The 21,315-nt window shown below is 51.5% G+C and overlaps 10 protein-coding genes across 10 annotated transcripts; 6 read left to right on the plus strand and 4 right to left on the minus strand.

Annotated features, from left to right (window-relative positions):
- Positions 1-667: 667 nt before the first annotated feature.
- Positions 668-1,809, plus strand: N7474_008664 (MBL fold metallo-hydrolase; the record flags this gene model as incomplete). The annotated part of the gene is made up of 2 exons (XM_057200074.1): positions 668-773; positions 926-1,809. The coding sequence occupies 2 exons, from the start codon at positions 668-670 to the stop codon at positions 1,807-1,809; spliced, it is 990 nt and encodes a 329-aa protein (XP_057050775.1).
- Positions 1,810-2,251: 442 nt separating this feature from the next.
- Positions 2,252-5,182, minus strand: N7474_008665 (putative pH signal transduction protein PalA; the record flags this gene model as incomplete). Its single annotated transcript, XM_057200075.1, has 6 exons — positions 2,252-2,603; positions 2,656-3,058; positions 3,120-3,694; positions 3,751-4,645; positions 4,861-5,102; positions 5,172-5,182. 6 exons carry the CDS (start codon positions 5,180-5,182, stop codon positions 2,252-2,254), a joined length of 2,478 nt encoding a protein of 825 aa, XP_057050776.1.
- Positions 5,183-5,513: 331 nt separating this feature from the next.
- N7474_008666 (putative mitochondrial carrier protein) lies at positions 5,514-6,834 on the minus strand (the record flags this gene model as incomplete). The annotated part of the gene is made up of 6 exons (XM_057200076.1): positions 5,514-5,720; positions 5,773-6,110; positions 6,165-6,383; positions 6,433-6,506; positions 6,559-6,593; positions 6,649-6,834. The coding sequence occupies 6 exons, from the start codon at positions 6,832-6,834 to the stop codon at positions 5,514-5,516; spliced, it is 1,059 nt and encodes a 352-aa protein (XP_057050777.1).
- Positions 6,835-8,273: 1,439 nt separating this feature from the next.
- N7474_008667 (putative sterol carrier protein) lies at positions 8,274-9,650 on the plus strand (the record flags this gene model as incomplete). The annotated part of the gene is made up of 1 exon (XM_057200077.1): positions 8,274-9,650. The coding sequence occupies one exon, from the start codon at positions 8,274-8,276 to the stop codon at positions 9,648-9,650; it is 1,377 nt and encodes a 458-aa protein (XP_057050778.1).
- Positions 9,651-11,388: 1,738 nt separating this feature from the next.
- On the plus strand, positions 11,389-11,904 carry N7474_008668 (uncharacterized protein; the record flags this gene model as incomplete). The annotated part of the gene is made up of 2 exons (XM_057200078.1): positions 11,389-11,517; positions 11,584-11,904. The coding sequence occupies 2 exons, from the start codon at positions 11,389-11,391 to the stop codon at positions 11,902-11,904; spliced, it is 450 nt and encodes a 149-aa protein (XP_057050779.1).
- Positions 11,905-12,072: 168 nt separating this feature from the next.
- On the minus strand, positions 12,073-12,682 carry N7474_008669 (uncharacterized protein; the record flags this gene model as incomplete). Its single annotated transcript, XM_057200079.1, has 4 exons — positions 12,073-12,167; positions 12,216-12,327; positions 12,378-12,530; positions 12,584-12,682. The coding sequence occupies 4 exons, from the start codon at positions 12,680-12,682 to the stop codon at positions 12,073-12,075; spliced, it is 459 nt and encodes a 152-aa protein (XP_057050780.1).
- Positions 12,683-12,828: 146 nt separating this feature from the next.
- On the plus strand, positions 12,829-14,202 carry N7474_008670 (RNA-binding protein; the record flags this gene model as incomplete). The annotated part of the gene is made up of 3 exons (XM_057200080.1): positions 12,829-12,862; positions 12,919-13,489; positions 13,542-14,202. 3 exons carry the CDS (start codon positions 12,829-12,831, stop codon positions 14,200-14,202), a joined length of 1,266 nt encoding a protein of 421 aa, XP_057050781.1.
- A 223-nt stretch (positions 14,203-14,425) lies between these two features.
- N7474_008671 (NmrA/HSCARG family protein) lies at positions 14,426-15,616 on the minus strand (the record flags this gene model as incomplete). Its single annotated transcript, XM_057200081.1, has 4 exons — positions 14,426-15,012; positions 15,098-15,149; positions 15,242-15,379; positions 15,443-15,616. The coding sequence occupies 4 exons, from the start codon at positions 15,614-15,616 to the stop codon at positions 14,426-14,428; spliced, it is 951 nt and encodes a 316-aa protein (XP_057050782.1).
- Positions 15,617-16,369: 753 nt separating this feature from the next.
- N7474_008672 (alpha/beta hydrolase family protein) lies at positions 16,370-17,829 on the plus strand (the record flags this gene model as incomplete). The annotated part of the gene is made up of 7 exons (XM_057200082.1): positions 16,370-16,382; positions 16,451-16,515; positions 16,581-16,711; positions 16,765-17,373; positions 17,428-17,560; positions 17,622-17,695; positions 17,751-17,829. 7 exons carry the CDS (start codon positions 16,370-16,372, stop codon positions 17,827-17,829), a joined length of 1,104 nt encoding a protein of 367 aa, XP_057050783.1.
- Positions 17,830-19,399: 1,570 nt separating this feature from the next.
- On the plus strand, positions 19,400-20,958 carry N7474_008673 (uncharacterized protein; the record flags this gene model as incomplete). The annotated part of the gene is made up of 2 exons (XM_057200083.1): positions 19,400-20,010; positions 20,070-20,958. 2 exons carry the CDS (start codon positions 19,400-19,402, stop codon positions 20,956-20,958), a joined length of 1,500 nt encoding a protein of 499 aa, XP_057050784.1.
- Between the last annotated feature and the right edge of the window lie 357 nt (positions 20,959-21,315).

Genomic DNA, 21,315 nt, shown 5'->3' on the forward strand with positions numbered 1-21,315 from the left:
TTCTTTCATTCTTTCATTCTTTTATTCATTTAAATCAAACAGAAACGATTCGAGAAGCTTCACATTCTTGATAAATGCATTTCAAAGACTTGACAATCATCGGTTCGTCGCGAGGTGCTTGAGCAGAAAAGATTAGTAAAATTGAGGGGACTGCAGTCACGAGTAGCTGACTACATAGCGCAAACTGGGCCATTTGAGGAAACACCGGCACGAGTCTGCCCTTATAAAAGCATACTGGTATGATCAGTATGCCCAAAGCTTACTTGCTTGCCATAGCACTGCCTGGCAGGAATCAGTGCCTTGCATCGGAAAGAGACCGGGAAAGCAGAAGGGGCCTTGTTTAAACGAATATTGGTTGGGAAGCTTGTACATCCTTTGACAGTTGGTTTCTGTGGGGAAGCAAAAATTGCCCAAGTCGTCTACACTGCTGCACATGGGCTCTAGGAATTTTTTGGCGAGGTACGGGAGAAGCTTGAGAGAGCCAGGATGGAGAATATGTCGTTCGTTCCAAAGAATCCACTTAAGCAGGTTAAGAGGTGGTAGCAAGCGGATCTAATGCAGCCGCCGAGTCTATCTGGTCTTAGCTTTATACGTTCGTTCGTTTGCCAGCAAAGAGTTAGACTACCACCTTTATGACCGAGAATTGGACATCTCTCAACTGGTCCCTATGGACCTCCTAGACTTCTGGAGCCTGGGCTGGGCCGAGGTTTATCCATTGCTGCCTCGGCCGTTTCACGCATTTCATGATTACAATATCAACATCTCACCAGACAGTGGCATGTATTCTGAAGGCGATCCGGTGCGAGATATATAAAATGTCGAAATCATCCGCCTTAATGATTTCTTAATCCACCAGAATATCCTGTTAAAGCAGTTTTTTTTTTTTCTTTTTTTCATCGAACCAACTATATACTCTGTCTAACAGTATCAGTATCACTCCAAAAATGTCCTCTTTTACAAGCAGACGTCTACGTCGCACCGCCCATTCCCTGGTCCAAGCCCGACGGACGCAAAGGCGGGCCCTGGTCCCCTATTTCCTGCACGCTCATCCACGGCCGGTCCGAGGCAGTGCTCGTGGACACGCCTATCACCACCACACAGACACAGCAACTGATCGACTGGGTCAAAACACGCATCCCAACTAAGAAACTGATAACCATATACATTACCCACGGGCACGGCGACCACTTCTTTGGGATTCCCCTGCTGCTGCAGGCGTTTCCCGGGGTGCAGGCCGTAGCCACAGTCGCGACAGTGGCTCACATGAAGGAGCAACTCGATCCAAAGACCTTCAGGCGGTGGACAACCCAATTCCCAAACCAGATTTACACTCCCCAAACACTCGCGCAGCCTTTACCAGTGGGTAATACTATACTGTTGGAATCACATATTATCCAAGCCATCGAAGTCGGTCAGGCCGACACACACGACTCAACTGTGTTGTGGGTGCCCACACTGAAACTGGCCGTATGCGGCGACGTTGTCTACGGCGACGTGCACCAGATGCTCGGCGAGGTTAATACGCGAGAGAAGCGCGCACAGTGGATCGCCAGCGTGCGTAAGGTCGAGGCATTGGAGCCTGCCCTCGTTGTCCCGGGCCACAAACAACCACATGAGATGGATGGCCCATTTCATCTAGCAGCCACGCGCAGATATATTGAAGTATTTGAGGAGCTGTTGGATTCGGGGATTACCGATCCGCGGGCTTTGTCTGCCGCGATGCTAGAGCGGTATCCTACTCGGTTCAACCCGGGGGCTCTTGTTATGGGGTGTATTGCTGCATGTCAGAATTTGGGCTCTAACTTGTAGGCAATCTATATTTTCCACCTATACATATGTATAAACAACGATACCTGCACATTCTTCTGCAACCTACGGACCCCGACTGCGGAGAAGATCACCATTTATAAGACACTTTCAGTCACAATGAAGCTAGTATCATGCACCTCGCTCGGAGTTGCCCTTTCATGTATTCAAACACGCTCGATCATCGCATCGTCCACTATCGCTTCTAGAAAACATGCCAGCTATGACCTGGACTGCATACTCTGTTGTGGAAACAACCTGATGTTAATGTCGGATCTACTTTCAATTAGGCCGTTCAATCAAGTGACCTTCTAGTATAGTAAGTGTAAATGGTCCTTCCGTCGGTAACTTATATGCAAAGCCATGTACACCCCTCAAATACCTAAATCTAGAGCCTGTGTATGTTGCACTGTGAATGTTATGCTGTATGTACAAAACAGATCAATCAAGAGAACCGCAAGCCCTGCGAAGGATCCCACGTCCCGGGCAGCGCACGACCACGGCCAGATTGAGGCTGACCCTGAGCCGACCCGGCGGGGGTCGCACCAGGAGGCACTCCAGCAGATGAAAACCGAATGCCCACTTCGGGGGACCATACTCCCGGTGCAGCAGGGACGGCGGGTGGTGGGACGGGGGCGCGCATTGGTTGCGGTGCTGTTAGAGGGGCACTTGTATCGGATGGCCTGTGAACATGGTGGTGGGTGTTATGGGGTTGCTGTTGCTGGGGTGGTGGTTGTTGGCGGGTCTGAGGTTGGGTGATATGCAGCGAGGACATGGCTGCGACATTGGTGATGTCTCTATTAGAGTGTTAGTGAAGAGTTCTCGAGGGGAAGAAATGACGATGCATACGCTTCCAACTGACTCGCCTCCATCCGACGCTGATGAACAAACGTCTTCGCATCATCTCGGAACCGTCCCACAATCTTAGCCAGGTCGTTATAGAACTTCCTCCCAACCTCAAGATTCGAAATGATCTCCTTGTACTTCAGATACCCATTCTCCAATTCCTGGAGTGCCGTCTCCCGCTCCTTCGTCGAAGCGTCTCCCTTATGAGCGCGTGTGAAATTCCGGTTCGCCTCGCGCACTTGTCCAGATATTTGCTCCTGGTCTTTCCATTCCTGGGCGAGCATGTCGCGGTATGAGTCGTACAGCCGCAGCTTTTCCTCGAAGAGGTCTTCGAATTGGCCTGCTTGGATTGGTTGCATTGGAAACTCGCGCTCGAGTCGAGCGGTTTCTTTGATAAGAGCCGGATCTAGGGAAATCGAGTTAGCAATGGCCCGAAAAGCAAACTAGGAAAGTGGGAGAAAGCATACGGATATCATCCGCCTGAGCCTTATCCTTCAGTGTCTGGATCCGTCGTCGTCGCCGATTCTCGATACGGCTTACTTCGCTCAAGCAGCTGCGCAGTCGGATAGATTCACGCTCGACCTCGTGTGGAATAGCAGCTCTCCGGCTGCTAGGTACATACGACTCCAGATCACGGTTCGTCCCCGTAAGCACACGGAAAACGGACTCGTAGTCTTGAAACTTTCCCTCGACAAGATCATCACTGCTCTGCGCAGAGGTAAAGTACCCGCTGATCTCAGTGGAGGTAGTGTAAATCTTCGAGGCAGCTTCCTCAGAGGGTGCGCGCGACCACCTATCCGTACCGTATTTTCTGCGCGCCGCGTTGTCCTCTGCCTTTTCGGCTGCCAGCAATTCAACACCTTCGTTATAAACCGTCCGATCATTGGACTTCACCCGAGCCGTATCTTCCATGGACTGACGGAGACGGTTGAGTCCATCTTGCTGCCGCATTTCCTCAGCATGAGAGACCAGTGTCGGTGGCAGGCCGAGAGGCTTTTCAAGAGCTTGCAGCGATCCCGGGAGGTTTAACGCAGATAAAAGACTGTGTGAGACATCCAGTAAGCAAAGTAGAAGATAAAACCGTCGGACAGCACCTACTCTCTGAGCTTATCCGTCATAGACTCCAACTCCGCAATGAGCGTCCCATTAACCAATCGATCCCGGCGATCAGAATAGATACTAGCCGCAATATGAACTGCATACGGCACGAGCTTCGCAAAAAGCGGCTGTCCCAAAGGTCCCTTGTCACCCAGCATCGAAATCGCATCCGTGACCTGCGAGGGAGCCTTGGAAGCGACCATGCTAGCACGATCGATACTCTTCAGCTCTGACTTTGGCGGCACAGGATTCAGGTAGATAACATCGTTATCCTTTTCGGCGCGCTTCAAGTCCTCCGCAACGCGACTTTTCAGCCCGTTTAGATCCCCCAGAACCGTACGGTTGATCCACCGTGACTCCTTCAGCCCCTCATTCACGCAGTTCAAGCTATCGCGTAGCCTGGCCACTTCTTCGCCGTATTTGCGCTTTTCCAAACAGTCGAGCGACTGTCGGTACTGTGCGGCCGCTGCGAAGTGGTGGTGTTTCGCCGTCATGTGGTGGATCCAGTCCGTGCTAATAGCATTTGATTTGACCGCGAAATCGCCTGCATCTGCATAGAAATCCGAGACTTGGGCCGCCAGCCGCGCGATGGAGACGTCTTTCAGACCATCTTTGACGGCCTTCTGCCAGAAACATTCTTGGCCCTGGGCGAGGAGGAGTTGTTCCAGGCTCTGAAGTGTCATTTCATCCATATCTTCTGGCGGTGACGTGCGCAGATCGGGGATTATCTCGGTGCGTAGGTGGTGAAGCACCCCGGCTGCCTGGCAGAGGTAATTGCAAGCCTGCTTGAGTCCATCTCCAGTAGTCCGGTTGAGAGCGAATGCGAGTTGTGAGTAGAGCGCTGCAAGGTTAAAGAGGATGTTGGCCAGTTCGTAGCGTAAGTTATTTTGAGAGACTGTCACTCATCAGCAAAAGAAAAGCTCTTATCTCCTCCAAAATGCAAGAAAGAAACCACTCACTCGGCTGCGACCCATTAAACCCCAGGGAAGGATACCACGCAAAGTCCACCCCGACCTAAACCCCTCCACAAAAGCCACGGTCAGCATTTTGGTTTCTTCTCAAGATCATTCCTCAAAAGGACGGACCAGGAAAGGAAAGTCTTGCGCTTACGCACATCAATCGGAAACTTCCCTCCCAACCACTTCAGCTGCGCCGCGTACGTAACCAGGCGACTAATACCGCTAACATGCGGTTCCTGGACATTAACAGCCTCAGTGCGCAAGCGGTTGATGATCAGCAGATCCTCTGCGAACATGTCCGGGCGCTGGTCATATTTGGAGGAGATGTATTGGGTGATTGCGTCGGAGAGGGAGACTGCGTGGGAGCGCCGGAAGGGGATTTGGAGGATGTTGCTGTAGGGGTTGCAATGAGGGAAGTGGTTAGTCAACTGCAGTTGTCAGAGGCGGGTCTCGGAGACTCACGATGCCGCCATTATTAGCTGTGTATTATTGTGAGAGAGGAGGTGGGAGACACGCGAGTTTTGTTGATCGCGGAAGTTATTATTGGGTTACCCCCACTACCAGGCAACGGATGACGTGTTGGCGCCTGAGGCTGCGACATCTAGGTATAGTTCAGCCTGTCAGCTAACGACTATTAAGCCTACAGGTTGGATAATCCACGCAACAGTCTGATATTCGCTATGGACGAGCCTCAAGCTCCGTCGTCATGTATGTACGTGAGAAAATAATCAATCGCCAGAAACAGAACAACAAGAAGATGAGATCAACTCCACACAGCGCGCGCCCGCCAATCACCTCCCTTAGTTACTCGGGGAGCTCGTTGATCCGCATCTTGATGTACTCGAAGATACTCAGGAGGATCATGTTGTTCACGCCCGTCCGGATGAGGATGATGGACAGACCTTTATACATGCTAGATTTGGCGACGGCCATCGAGGCCTCGCCGATCTCAGAGGTTTTGCCGAGGAGCACACTCTGCGCGCGGGTTTTGCGCGTGTCGAGGGGATACGTCTGGGAAATATTAGTATGGTGGTGTGGATTAGAAGCCATAAAAGAAACCTACACAGAACCACGGGACGGTGCTACAGATGGCACCGGCGATCATGGGCGCTCCGAACGGAGACTTGTCAGATCCGAGCTCCTTGGCAGCGACCTGTTTCACGGTTTCGTAGACGCCAAAGTACAGCCCAGACCCCAGGGTATCCCGCATCGCGTGGAGGCGAAACCCGGTATACAGGCCGCGGAATCCATATCGCTTGACGATCTGCTGGATTGCTTCGAAGGTACCAAGACGGGGCTTGCGGCGGAGGGAAGGGTCCCGGGCGGCACCGGGGGCAGCTTGAGCGCGATTCGACACTAACACGGACGTTTGGACAACGTTCTTGGCCAGTTCGAAGGGACCTGGATTTTATTAGTATGTGGTGCAGCGACACAGACGATCCTCTCCAAACTTACAGGCAAGGGGAGAAGTCACCAACCCGGCGAGCAGGCCGGCGGAGGTAAACATGAAGATTCCCGTTGCTGTCGGGGTGCTGCCAGGGGTATTGTACTCTTTGTAAGGGTTTCGGCCGGTGATACTCTGTATGTAGTCGGAGATGGTATGCTTGGCCCAGTTGTATGTGGAGAAGTTGACGACTCGGACTGCAGTGACGCTCGCTAGCGGCGGGAGGGCACCTTGACGGAGTCAATTATTGTCCGCTAGATAACAGGAAGCTCAACCTACCAGCCACATAACCACGAGGACCCTCGGTACGCCACAGATAGCGGACACACTGAAAGACGTTTTGGAAATTGTGCCTGCGCGGGTTAGTCTGTTTCGACTGCGTATTCCGTATGTATGAGGACTCACGTCTGCATCCGTGTTTTGACATTTTCGAGAGGGGTCTGCGATTCAAAGTTTAGCATCAGGCATATTATTACCAGCCTGGCCAAAACATACCACCGCCAAAGTCGCGCAGATGGTCGACGTCCCCGAAGCCACCTGTGTCTTGTACTTTTTCAATAGTTTATTGCGAGCCGCATCGTCCATGGTCCAGGCATTGCGGGTCGGCATAATAGCGGGAGTGGGATTGGAGGCAGTCGTCGGGGAGAAGGGGGCATGTTCAGAACGTTTGTCAATAGTCATCCCTGAAGGTGGTCCATTGGAGGCAATGGCCGGGAGAGCGAGATTCAATCAATCAATCGGTCGAAGGAAGGCAGGCTGGGGAACCCTATGGAACGCAAAGCGGTCTCTCAACGATTCGAGCAGACCGTTCGGCGTCCCACAATTCTCCATTCAATAGACTCGGGCAACCTGGGGGCCTCCAAGGCGGTTCTGGGGGTGATTCCAGAGATCGGAGGCGAGTAGAGGGAGGTCCAACGTCTCCGCCAATCGAGCGACCGAAGAGAGTGGTGAGTAGATGAGTCCCGCGATCGGCAAGAGCAGTTCAAGGAATGAGGGTGATGATGGCTGTGCCCGACAGTCAGGGTGGAAATTGCCTGTGCAGCTGGCAATGGTGGTGTTGTTGGTGGAGGGGGAGAAGGAAAGGAGAGCAAAAAGGGAGGGAGAAGGGAAATGGATCGGGCGCTGTCAGGGATGAGGTCAGTAAGGAAGCCCGTCCATCAAGACACACCGTGTTGGTAGTAGAATGAGGAAACTCACCCTCACAGACAACCTGGACAATCAAGAAGAGAAGACGAAGCGGGCAAAAATGTGGACCGAGCTCTGCTGAGCACCCGATGCGGTTTAGGGTGTGTAGCAGGTGACATCATGCAATTCGATTGGAGTTCCTCGTAGTATATCTCTTATTTACAATGCGTCACTTGGGGTATCTCTGCTCTAGACGTCACTCCGTTCGCCCCGTGGGTAGCACCAAACCCCTTGGTGGACGGTGTCAAGGACATTCTGTGTAAAGGCACCTACGTAGTCGAGGTCCCACGCAGCCAAACAGGCCCAAGCCCAAGCCCGAACGGCCCAGACGCCTCGGCCATGACTGATCCCCCGGATCACCGCTCGCCTCTAATCAGAAAGCCAGAAACACAGTTAATGATCTGCCAATGTGGAGGACTGTGCTCCGAGGGCCGTGATGGGTGGGACCCGTGCAGGGATCGGGGGATCGCAGCCCAGCCAATCATGGGGAGCTACCAGATTCCAGACACGGCACGACCAGACGGCAATATTATGATGTGACCATCACGCAAAGGGGATGGGATTGCAAAGTCACCTGTCGACTTGCCTGGTTTGGTGGGAAGAATGTGGGGAAGAAGCTGCTTGCCAGTCCGGCACGTGATCCTCGAGCATCCCCGCGGCTGCTCGGAGAGGGTGGGTTGACCGCCTTTCCCACCGCTGTCAGATTGGACCGACAGAATATTATTCCAGCATATCGCCTATATGCACCTTCCTGCCTCAGGCCACACCGAACGGTTCCTCGGGACCTCGGTCCTCCCCGCAACTCGGCCTGAGCTCCTCCACATGCTGTGGTCAGGATTATATATTTCCTTCGGCACTCTGCAACTCTCCATCACTCAACACAATAAGATCTTTCGCTCTAATCCATCCCATCCCATCCCATCCACACCCTCAACATGCCCAAGAAACAGACCAGCCCCGCCTACGTCCTGGGCGTGGGCATGACCAAGTTCATCAAGCCGCGCGGCAAAGTCGACTACAATGAACTAGGCTACGAGGCCGGTATCAAAGCCATGCTCGATGCCAAGATCACCTACGACGATGTCGACCAGGGCGTCGCCTGCTACGTCTACGGCGACAGCACCTGCGGCCAGCGCGTCTTCTACCAGTTCGGCCTAACCAACATCCCCATCTACAACGTCAACAACAACTGCTCCACAGGCTCAACAGGCCTCGCCATGGCCCGCACAATGGTCACCCACGGTGCGGCGGACTGCGTCCTCGTCGTCGGCTTTGAGAAGATGAACCCCGGCAGCCTGCAGTCTATGTACAACGACCGCACCAATCCCACGGGCCTGTTCGGCATGATGATGGCCGAGACCCGTGGTGTGACCAACGCTCCCGGTGCCGCCCAGATGTTCGGCAACGCCGGCCGCGAGTACATGGAGAAGTACGGCGCCACGAACAAGGACTTTGCCGAGATCGCCCGCATCAACCACGAGCACTCCAAGCGCAATCCCTATTCGCAGTTCCAGCAGGAATACACCCTCGACCAGGTTATGAACGCCCCCATGATCCACGAGCCCCTCACCAAGCTGCAGTGCTGCCCGACCTCGGACGGCGGCGCCGCCACCGTCGTCGTCTCTCAGGAGTTCCTCGATGCTCGCCCCCATCTCAAGGACCAGGCAATCCTCATCGCCGGCCAGACTCTCGCCACCGACACCGAGTCCGTGTACAGCACCAGCTCGATTGACCTGATGGGCTTCGGCATGTCGCGGCACGCGTGCCGCACAGCCGCCGCTGAGGCCGGCGTGAATGTGAAGGATATCAAGGTGTGCGAGTTGCACGACTGCTTCTCTGCCAACGAGATGATCACCATCGACGCACTGGAGCTGTGCGAGCCCGGCAAGGCGCACGAGATGGTCCGCCGCGGCGATATCACCTATGGCGGCAAGATGGTCATTAACCCGTCTGGTGGGCTGATTTCCAAGGGGCACCCACTCGGCGCGACGGGTCTGGCGCAGTGCGCTGAGCTGGTCTGGCATCTGCGCGGGTGGGCCAACAACCGTCTCATGGACGGAACGGCTGCTGCCCTGCAGCACAATCTGGGTCTAGGCGGTGCCGTGGTCGTCACCGTGTACAAGCGCGCGGATGGCAAGGTCGCTGCGGCTGTGCCCTCCGACGTTGTTGCCAAGCTTACTGGTCTGGGATACAACCCGGCGGTGGAGGCCAAGGGCTTCACGGCTGCGCAGGCCAAGTCGGTCATGAGCCAGAAGCACTCCAGTGAATATGCCATTGCCGATGCGCAGGAGCGGGTCCTCGCCCGGTTTTAATTCCTGACTTGCAATGAATGTATATAGTATGTGTAGCCTGATATGATATACCTTGTCCCATCATTCCCAATCAGAGTATCATGAATTATGATCGTATTTTCATTCATCCCGTCTATCAACATATACAGTTCCATAAGTATAACGCCAAACAAAATCCAGTCCATCTTGAATAATACTCTTAAGAGCCCCAAACACCAACAGATACGATAGATCACGTGGTCACATCCACCAATTGCTTATGTAATACACAAACATCGCCAATAAATTTTCACACAGCCCAACCTCTCCTTTCTCTTTCTTTTTTTCTCATCTTACTTACGGTCTCCAACATACCCTTGTCGATGGATGGAATTGAACCTACCAGTCAATTCCTGTCAAGATTCTATCTACAAATTTTAGAAAAGAGACCCAGAGCAAATGGATTGGCTCGTTCTAATCCTGGCCCCTGCTTCCATTTGGACGAGGGTGGCCGGGTTCGCTTTTGAGCATACATCACTTCATCACTTCACTACATGACAATTACATCTATGTGTTCTGACTGGCACGGACTGGGATGGTGGCTGCATGAGGCATGCGATCTTCAAGTCTTCGGAGGATTGTTGGGAGCGATTCCATGGTCGTCATGTCAGCCGTGTTTATCCACGCCAACCGACAGCTTCGGACTGTTCCCGGCTCTGCCATCCATCTCCATTCACCAAGCGAAGATAATGTCTCTTCCGCGGGGCGAATGATGTGGTTGGTGGTTGACAGAACAGACAAACTACCCGACCCATCCTTCCTACTAACATGCAGATTTTGAACGACACACACTCTCACCAACCACGTAGTCCCATCACCACCCCAGCATTCTTCTTACGATTACCATTGCCAGGCACTTTCGAAGTCTCGTCCGTCATCGCTCCATGATATTCGAGGTCAAATTTGTGCCCATAGTGAGCCTCTCACAGGTCCGACTACCAAGTCCCCTGGAGACTCCCTCGTGTTGCGTCCGCTTCTTCCATATGGGGCTGTGCGTGTCAAAGTAGGGAGATACATACATTCTTTAAACTATTTTGGATCGATCAATATGAACGAAGCATCATTATTCTCAAGCCTGTTTATGTAGTCGACGGAGGGAGTTCAGTGACAACCCTAACACAGGAAATATGCGACAACGTTGATCAAGGGACAAATATGGATAAGCAAGATCCGCAACCCAAAATGGTGTGTTCTGGAATGCTGACCAGCTACTGGAATGAAGCTCATCAACCTCTTTTCCCCCTTGCATCCAATTTTTGCGAACCACAGGTCTCCAAAAGAAGCGCATACTTCCGCGTGGGCTGCAAAACCGCCTCTTATGTAAAACATGTCCACCCTAAGAGCATGGCAGTCGTGTTTCAAGCTGTTGTGTTAGCTCACTTCTCACGCAGCCTGTAAGTACATAATCAGAATAGCGCGCGGAGGGGCGAGCTCACATACATCTAGTAGGTACGCGGCACTCATACTTGCCAGCTAGCCCCAACCCCTGCCCTGCCCTTCCCTGTCGCGTCTCCATTCTCGCCCTCGGCAGCCTGATTAAAGGATTGAATATAAATCGCGTAGACCCGCGCGCACCTCTATATCTCTCCCTCGATACCCCCGGCTATCGACACTCATCAGCGCCAACCAACCCTAAACAAAGTCACTCCTTTGAATCAGCCTAGCAATATCTACTCTCTCTCTTCCTGTCATTCAATTTATTCTATTCCATTCATCCACCATGGCTCGCTTCAGTCTGTCTCTCTTTACCGTCTTCCTCGTCCTCGCCGCATTCGCGATTGCCCTACCGACAAAGCGTGATGCGGACCAGGCGAGTGATCCCTTAGCCGGTACTTTGGGCATGTTGGATGTACGTTGCATTATACAAACCCCAATATTGAAGGTATATTGTTATACTAACTACACCGCCACCCAGCCCGTCACAAACATAATGCAAGACCTGGGCCTGGATTCTCAGCCCTCGTCGTCAGCCCACGCCTCTGCAGCCTCTGCCACTAGCGCCCCAACCTCAACACCGAGCCAGCGGGCTGCATCGAAGCCGGACCGGACGCAGCAGGGGCGCAAGATGATCAAGCCCGCCGTCGGCGAACCCACCAAGACGGACAAGGAGCCGTATACGGGCAACTTCGTCACTCCGACTGCGAGTGAGACTCCAGCGCACCACTATGACAACCCTAGCCCTCTAGATAAGATTCCCATTGTCGGTAAGCTGCTGAAGGGTGGCGGTCTTTTCTAAGATGGAAGGGAAAGCCGCATTGGAGTGTGTGCATGGTAATGGATGGAAAGGGGTTTTTTGGCTTCTCTAACTGGTTTATTGAACTTATGACCTTTGTCAGATACGATATTATTGGATTTCCACTTTTCTTTTCTCGGGAAATAATATGCCCTGTTTAACAGCTCTTGGCTATTGTTTGCCTTGCTGCTGGCCCTCATGGAGGCCTGTGTAGTAGCCCGCAAAGTACCATGCCATCATGAGGTTCTTCAGTCCTTCATCTTGAACTAGGGGATAGTTAGTCAGGCCAATTTTGGTGCTAAAGAGATACATACCTTGCGCTAACGCGGGATGAGGCATCGGCATACCGCTGGCGGGAGGTGTGGCTGCTGCTGATGCTGCTGGTACTCCCTCGTCTGCAGGGGGCACATCAGACTTTTGCGCGGGCTGAGGGAAGTGTCAGAAAGGGCTTGAACATTGGACCGCAGGAAACATACCTGCAGAACGTCTGGGATGGGTTCATCGCTGCCCCCTTCCATCAGCGTATCTTCGGCGAGATCTCCTTCATCCACAACATCAGCCTCTTCCCTTTCTGCCTCTCTCAGCACATCTTCCACATTTTCCCCCTTAGCGTGGATGCTGTGATATAGCTGTTGCGATGTTAGATAGAGTCACGTGAGGGTTCAATCGCAGACAAGCTCACCTGGTACTCCTCGACAGCCTCATCCCACGACCGCACCAAGGCCGAGTCATCCCAAATCTCCTCGTGCGTCAGGGCCTTTGCATTTTTGGTCTTCCCCATGGCCACTGCCCGTGTGGTGGAGGGGGTTCAACACAGCGACCCGATGTGGTCGGGATGGTTCACCGCCTCCGAGAGTTTTTGATTTTGCCAAAAGAAAAAAAAAATTCCCGACTGAACATCCATCATCTTCCCCAGACACAGCCAACATGGCCCCCGACAAGAAAGAGAAAAAGCGCAAGGGTATGTTGAAAATACGGCAGAATAGGTTTTGGTAATTGTACTGACTTTTCTTCCAGCCGCGCCTGCTGCAGCCGACTTGCCTGCGAAAAAAACCAAAAAGGCCGATGCCAAACCCGCTCAGACCAAAGACGCTGCGCCCAAGCCCGTTCTGAAAAAGAAGCAGAATGGCACTGCGCCTAAGACCGATGCGTCGGCAAAGGCCAATGGAGAGTCTGCTCGCCAGATCAAGCCTCGCAAGCGCGCTGCCGACTTCCTCAGCGACGAGGAAAATGACGAGCCTGCTGCGCCTGCGCCTGAGAAGCAAGCTGCAAAGAAGAAGTCGAAGAAGGAGGACACATCCAAGAAGGCCAAGAAGGCAGAGAAGGTGGTTGAGGAGTCTGACGAGGAAATCGTTGGGGATGTCATCTCCGAGCCTGAGAGCGGCGAGGATGAAGACTTGGACGACCAGACCGCCGAGCTGATCAAGGGATTCGAGAGCAGCGGAGAAGAAGACGCCTCCGAGGACGAGGGTTTTAACCCGGACCAACCCGTCCCCCGCATTCCAGACTCGAAGAAGGCGAAGCGCAAGATCCTGAAGAAGCAGAAGAAGGGCGAAACTCCGTCTGAGCCTGGTACTGTCTACATTGGGTAAGTGCCGTATTGTTACACTTTCGAGTCATTTCTAACAAACACCACCCAGCCGCATCCCGCACGGTTTCTACGAGCACCAAATGCGCGCCTACTTCTCCCAATTCGGCGACATCACGCGTCTTCGCCTGTCGCGCAACCGTCTCACAGGCCGATCGAAGCACTACGCGTTCGTGGAGTTCTCCTCGACGACGGTTGCCAAGATTGTCGCCGAGACGATGGACAACTACCTGATGTACGGCCACATCCTCAAGTGCAAGTACGTCCCCGCGGAACAGCTGCACCCCGAGGTGTGGAAGGGCGCGAACCGGCGCTTCAAGAAGACACCCTGGAACCGGATTGAGAAGAAGCGGTTGGAGAAGGGCAAGACGCGTGAACAGTGGAGCCAGCGCATTGAGCAGGAGCAGAAGCGGAGACAAGCTAAGGTCGATAAGCTGAAGGCTTTGGGGTATGAGATGGATCTGCCAGCGCTGAGGAGCGTTGATGATGTTCCCGTCCAGGAGCAAAAGGCCGTTGAGCAGGCTCCCGAGGAGGAGACTGTTAAGGCTATTGAGGCGCCTGCTGCTGAGAGTGAGGATACCCCCAAGAAGAAGGCTGCGAAGGGGAAGAAGGCAGACCAAGGCACGCCGAAGCAGGATGCTCCGTCGGAGTCCCCTGCTACCAAGGCCAAGGGGAAAGCCAATAAGGGTAGCAAGACGAAGACGAAGGCGTAAATGATGGTTATTGTTGGTTATTTTGTAGCCATTGTTGATATTGATAAGTCAAATTCATTGTTCATGCATCAAACGACTGAGCTTAAATCTCGAAGTATTACATATATGCCTGACGAGTCTTGCCTTGATCTTAAATAGGAGAGCCTTCATATGCTTTCCTTAATCCAGATCCGCAAACACGGATGACATCTTCATATAGGCACTCCATGTCGTGAGGGGCTCATCAACGATCTGCAAGCGTTGTCAGCGAACCTCTCAATATTAATGACAAAATTTGCTTGGGAAGATGAAGACCTACAGCAACACTTGAGTCGAGTGCCTCGCCACCGTAGTACCCAAACTCTGGCATCAAGCGCATATTTTCGAGTAGTTCCTCTTGAGCAATCTCAGGCATTCCCGCAGCGGCGAGAATGCCTTTGAATACCGCATGTGGCAGCTCCGTGAAAGCCGCATCCTTCCCAGCGTTGGGGTACTCGTCCTTGAAAGTCGCCAAAATTTCGAGAGGCGTATAGTACTTCGTGGCAGCGTAGATTCGCTTGCCCAGAGTCTCATCTCTCTTGAGAAGAATCCCCTTGACGAACTTGCCCGTATCATACTCGGACGCAAGTAGCGGTATCGGACTATCGCCAGGAATTGGAAGCGCAAGTTTCCACGTACCTTCTGGTGTTTTCCGCAAATTGGCTCCAGGGATATTTGACATGTAGAAGCCCGGAAGCATGAACGTGGCAGGAATTCCTTCGCTGCGGATGTATTCTTCAACCTTCGCTTTGCTGTCGAAGTGATGGACTTGGGAGAGGACACCACCGGAGACTGAGGGGAGATTTTTCCAAAGTGTTAGTAACTAATGCTCGGCAGAAGCTATGTATGCCAAGTTGAAGAAACAGATGATACGTACGTTTCGTCACATTCAGTAGGCTGCTCCACACCAAGTGCTGAATACCCTCTTCCTTGTCGTCCGTTGTTAAATTAGCAATAAATTCTTCGAAAAGAAAAAGGGAAAGGAAGAAAAAAAAATTAATATTTGAATAAAGCCTCTCACCTTGCAAGCATCAGCTATGTTTTTTCCTTGCGCAAATTCCATGTCGGCGCTCCGATGGTCCCAATAATTGGTAACAGCATATACCCCATAAGCACCCTTCAGTGCTTGTTGAATGGATCCCTTATCACTCAAATCGGCCTTGTGTTCAAATCTCGTGATCAGTTTGTGTCTAAACCGAATATTCTCTCAACGGAGGCATACCGCAACAACTTCAGCACCCTTCGAAGCCAAGGCTCTGGCGCTGGCCTTGGTGACGTCCCGCGTAATTCCTCGAACGTGGAATTTGCCCGCCGCGCTGCCCGATAAAAGACTGCTGACGACAGAGCCACCTTGCTTTCCAGTTGCCCCAAAAACAACGATGATTTGCTTGGACATATTGACGGACTTCGAAATTGGTTTACTACTATGATTCTTAGGAATGAAAGATGAAAGATGGGGATAGCGATAGTGACAAGTATGATCAGAGGAAGGACGGGCATCATAAATATGAGCTCTGGCCAGCGGCCAAGGTTCCCGAGCAAGGTTCAACGTGACAAATTGTATGGCGGGGGGTTTTTGGTGAGAAGATAAGCAGCATGCAGCAATGACAAATATGTAAGGCTGAAGTAAAGTCAAATATATTAATTCTTCCGGTTGGTGATGGATTTATCTTGCATTGTTGGTGTTTCTTGTTGTCGCTCGGTCTCGTTCCGAGATCTCACTGCATACGTGTTGTGGTTTGTGAGGTGCGAAGCTGATGCTGACTGCATGCATCCCCAAGATTTAAGTTACCCCAATGTAACAGCCCTGTAGCAATTGCCCTATGAGACTACTCCATGTCGACATAGGTAAATTTCCAGGGTCTCATTCCAACCGCACGGCAGCTCCGATTTATCTTGCGAATGAGTTTGCTCCCGTTAGAAATAAACGCATATGCAACCGTACGCATATAAAAACGATCGAAAAGCCCGCTGACAGAGCTATTAAGAGCGGCCAGTTTCTCTTCACGCATACTATATCCTCCATAAGAACTTGCCGAAAAGTCGCGAATTGAACAGATATGGCAGCCAGCTCGCAATTTTGGGCTCAAGAGAGCTTTGGAAAAGTCGCGCCCCATCATGCTTCCATCCAAGCCTTGTGGGAAGGCAAATGGAGAGCTCCAGTACGTGTTGTTCCAAAGAGTTTGCTAGAATTCTTCTGTTAATGAAAGCCTGGCTTAGTGTGCAATAGGAATATACCCCTTTCCTGACGGCGACGTCGGGGATTTTGACAAGGTGTTTCAGAAGCTGATTGAGGTATGTACGCATGACGCCCAAAGATGTATTTGAATACCATCAGCATGCTAACTTTTGTGACTTAGATGAATATGACAGAGCCATATGACCCAGATACCTACGCTACGGCTTTCTTTCCTGTAGCCGAGGAGCTTGAAACTGCGGCAGCTAAAGCCGAAGGCAATAAAGAAAAGGCATTGGCTTCAAACCTTTACTTGTAGGACGATTTGATGTGCCAACATCGTCTGCATCGAACTAACACTTTGCTAGACGTGCCGCCGCTCTATATCGAATTTCCCGCTTCCCCATCAGTCGATCCCCTAAAACTTTCGAAGCTTGGGAGCGAGGCAAAACGGCATATTCCAAAGGCGCGAAATACCTTACACCCCCAAACTTGGAAGTTGTGATTCCTCATTCCTACGCTTCGGCGTCTGACGGGGACGGGAACACAATCAAAGCTTATGTGCGAATCCCAGAGCATGCATCCGAATCATCACCTGTTCCTGTCGTGCTCTTCGTTTGTGGACTTGATGCCTATCGCACAGATTTTACAAGCCGAATCGATGAACATATTCGTCGCGGATTCGCCTGTGTGAGTGTTGAGATTCCGGGAACTGGTGACTCGCCTGCTTCAAAACAAGATCCTCTCAGCCCTGACAGACAGTGGTCAAGTGTGTTGGACTGGATCGAGTCGCAGGAGATGTTTGACTCGAAAAAGATCTGTGCTCGGTCCATGAGCACTGGAGGGTACTACGGCATGCGTATGGCCCATACTCACGCCGATCGCTTGCTTGCAGTCGTTAGCCAGGGCGGGGGCTGCCATCGAATGTTTGACAAGGAGTGGATCAAGGCCCAGGATAAGATGGAATACCCCTATGCGTGAGTGGTTAAGTTCACCCGAGTTCCGTGACTCCGTTTCTAACCCGAAATTAGCCTCGCAGAAGCTCTGGCGTACAAGTTCGGCTACGATTCGGTCGAGGCGTATAGTGAAGACGCCCAGTCGCGGTTCTCACTTCTACAGAGTGGAATTTTTGACAAGCCATGCTGCCGCCTGTTTCTCATCAATGTAAGTAGCCCTGTGACGATGCAGTTGGAGATATCCAAGTTCCTAATCAATTGATGCAAAGGGCACGAAAGATGAGATTTTTCCAATCGAAGATTCGATGATTCCATTCCAGCACGGGAGAGTTAAGGATGTCAGGTAAGAATAATCCCATTTGGCATTCCTGATCTACTATGACTAATGGTGGCTCTAGATTTATCGAAGGCGCATATCATATCGGTAACCCAGGCGCTGAAACTTATGTGTACGACTGGCTTGACCAGTTTAAGTAGCCTGAGAGACCGGACAGGGCACCTAAAATAGTAAGCCCTTAAGTCTGACCTCTTTTATATTTACTTTTCCTACATTCTTCTCTCTAGCGATTTAACTATTCCCCACTACCTACCGGGCTCTTGTCCTAAGAGACAATAAAAAGATGAAACTCATTACGAACCATCCAGTACAGTGATACCCAGAAAAAGTGATTTCTGGCAAGACTGCCTTCATTTTCCTTTTTAGTTCTCCCCTCTCGCTCCTTAAGTAGAACCGAGCTCAAAAGCATAAGCATGAACTTCCTGTCGATGCGTTTGTTCAACGTTTTACCCGTAGAAGAAAGTCTTTTATAATCTGAGCGGCTACTAAACGAACACAGCTCAACTAAAGAATTTCCTTTCTAGTGCGGTGCCACCTCGCCAGCCACAGTCTCTATCGCCCTTCATAATGCGGATCATGGGACGAATGCCAGCGAGAGCCCGTATAAAGTGTCGGGCTCCTCGTACGTTTATTAGAGGGCGGTGAGCAGTGGACATACGTTTGTTCCTGGCAAGAATGGGATCAGCGTTGGCATAGTCTAACACCACACTGTGACTAGACTGCTCGATCGACACAAGGGGCTCCTGTAGATGGCTCGTCAGTGCATGTCTTAGGGGCTGATCTGTAGTCGTGTTTGAAGGGCCAGAAGGCAAAAGTGGCTGAGATTGAAAGCCTTAGTGGAGGAAGAGCAGAAGGGGGAAGGGCGTCACGGTAAAAGCTGGCAAACTTCTGTTTTGCCGGGAAACGATGATGAGGGCCTAAATGACCCCCAAAAAGTGTTGAGGATTTCAGTATTACATACAAGAGGAATCTATGTCTTCAACGACCATCTGTTACATCTGTTGAATGTTAGCGATGGTGCCTAGATCGACCACGCTCGGCCCCTCGGCTCAGCCAAACTTAATCTTGTTTTCTTCTATGTCGGATAGTACTGCCAGATCATTGGGAAAATCTGGATTTCTCTGTCCGGGTTTGTGGATCACAAAGCTCGAATTCGACCCCTGAGTGGGTCAAATCGCGACTTCGTGTTGATCTCAAGAGGGCCCATATCAACATTCAAGGTTTCTCAGACGGACGAACGCCTACGATTTGGCAGATCTTCCCTTTTGCAATGCATTGACCGATCGATAGCGCCACTAGTCTCACGAGTTACCCTGTTTTTGGCTCTTGGCTTGCTCTTTTCTTCGTCAAAGTCTTGACCTAGGTCCAACCCTAGCTTCGTTTTCCTCAATACCCTTCCGTCGACCCGCCCTGCCCTCCAAGGTTTCCGAAAGGCAGTGACGCAACCACAACAACTCTTAAGGGGACCCACCCGGCTGAGCAGTGTACCTAGAAGGTCTGGCGTCACTGGACCCACCTAACCGCCCGAACTCGCTATAGCCAGTTCTTCAGTAGTCTGGCTTCTCGATGATCAAGCACGGTCCGTGTCTGATGGGAACCGTGGGGGCACGTGGAGGAGATCACCTATAATATAAGAGCTGCATAGTAGACTCAAACAGAGTTGGCTAATTAGGCAAGCACTACATTTCCGAGCGTGTATTGCTTTACGACATGGTCGACGACGCAGAAATGGAGACCGATCATAGAGTACAACGTGAATTAGTCCGCAGAGGGCTCCGAAAGACTGATTCTACTTCGATTACATGGGACACCAATCACAAAGACTTCCCACGCAATTGGACACTTTGGCGCAAAAATTACGACGGGTTGCTCATTTTCTTCCTGGAATTTTACACTACAGTCATCAGCACGACTGGTCCATCAGCTGCCGAATATGTTATGAAAGAATACAGCTTGAGCAGGGTGATCACTCTGACAGGTTTTCAATTCATGTATGGCATAGGACAGGCTCTTGGAGGGTTGGCAATGCCCCCATTCTCCGAAACGCTCGGTCGACGGAAGTCCTACTTATTGTCGGCAGCTATATACAGCATCTCATCCTTGCTAGTCGGGGTCGTGCCTTCATCTGCGGGTGTCTTTATCGGCCGCTTTTTCTCCGGGTTTGCGTCTTCTGTACCGTCTATCGTGCTCGCTGGTAGTATTGAGGACCTATATTCAAATCGGAGCAGGACTTGGCTACTCTGGCTGTGGAACTGTAGCACCACGTTTGGCATGTGTCTGGGTCCGATATATGGGTCCTACATTGCATCTAGCGTCAGCTGGTACGTTTCTCTCAAATGCTTGAAAATCTTGCCGTGCCATATAAACTGACGGTAGACAGGCGGTGGATTTTTTACACATCAGCTATCACTTCCGCTGTCTTGTTTATCCTCCTTTTCACTATTAAAGAGAGCCGACCCACCACTCTCCTTTCGAACCGATTTAATAACCTACAATTAGAGGTCGGGAGTCTTGACATGGATCTCCGCATTCCAGATCGGGTTACTCGCCCGCGAGAACTCTTGGATGTTATACTCTTGCGACCTGCCCGGTTAGGTGTGACGGAACCCATAATCGTCCTTGTCTCGTTGATGAGTGCCACGGTATGGGGCATGGTTTATCTCTTCACGGAGAGCTTCTCAGTCGTTTATAGCCAGTGTGGCTTCAGCGAAAGGTCCACTTCACTACTCTTCATTGCTCTGTTACCTGGTGCTTTACTTGGCGGCATCGTTCGGTTATGGGATCATCGTCAAATGAACAATCGACGGAAAAACGGCGTTCCTCCCAAGCCTGAAGACAAGATCAACGGTTTTGCTATCGCAGCTCCAGCGCTCGCTGTTGGACTCTGGGCTTTTGGTTGGACTGTCCCGCCACTGGTTCACACGCACTGGGGTGTCTCTATAGTTGGACTTGTCCTGATTGGTTTTGCTGTAAATGAGTTTGCGTACACTCTGAGCGGTTACATTGCAGACTCGTATACGCTTTATGCATCTTCAGGCCTGGCTGCAGTGGCTTTCCTGCGAGGAACGCTATCAGGTTGCATGCCTTTATTTGCGTACCAGATGTACTCCGGGCTTGGTTCAAATGTTGCGACTAGCATCATAGCAGCGATTGCAACATTGTTCTGCGTGACCCCGTATATATTCTTCAAGCATGGACTATGGCTTAGAGAGAGAAGCCGGTTTGCAAGGTTCAGTGCGGAAGTGAATGAGCAGCAGAATGTCGACTGAACAGGCAACAAACCGTATAATTAGGGACAGAATTTTTCAAAATCCACCAATCTTTTCAGGAGCGCTGCGGCCTTGGCCACTCAACAAAAGCCGAAGTTTGTGATCATCTTCACCTATGACCAGGTCCTTCGTTTGTAATCAATGGAATACATGTCCTTAGTAAAGAAGCATCTCACCGGGCATGGGATGTGATTCAACCACCATTATGCGACAGTTGCATTATGCTGCCTATCGAGTGCAAGCATGTAGACGGGCAAGGTATCTTTTAGCACAATCTAGGTTCTCAAAATCTGCCACCTTATTGCTCTGACTGGCAGGTGATATGGACAATCGCATGGTACACACCCCACAACCGTT

Source organism: Penicillium riverlandense (genome assembly GCF_028828495.1).
Source record: "Penicillium riverlandense strain IBT 135883 chromosome Unknown utg000007l_segment0_segment0, whole genome shotgun sequence".
NCBI lineage: Eukaryota > Fungi > Ascomycota > Eurotiomycetes > Eurotiales > Aspergillaceae > Penicillium > Penicillium riverlandense.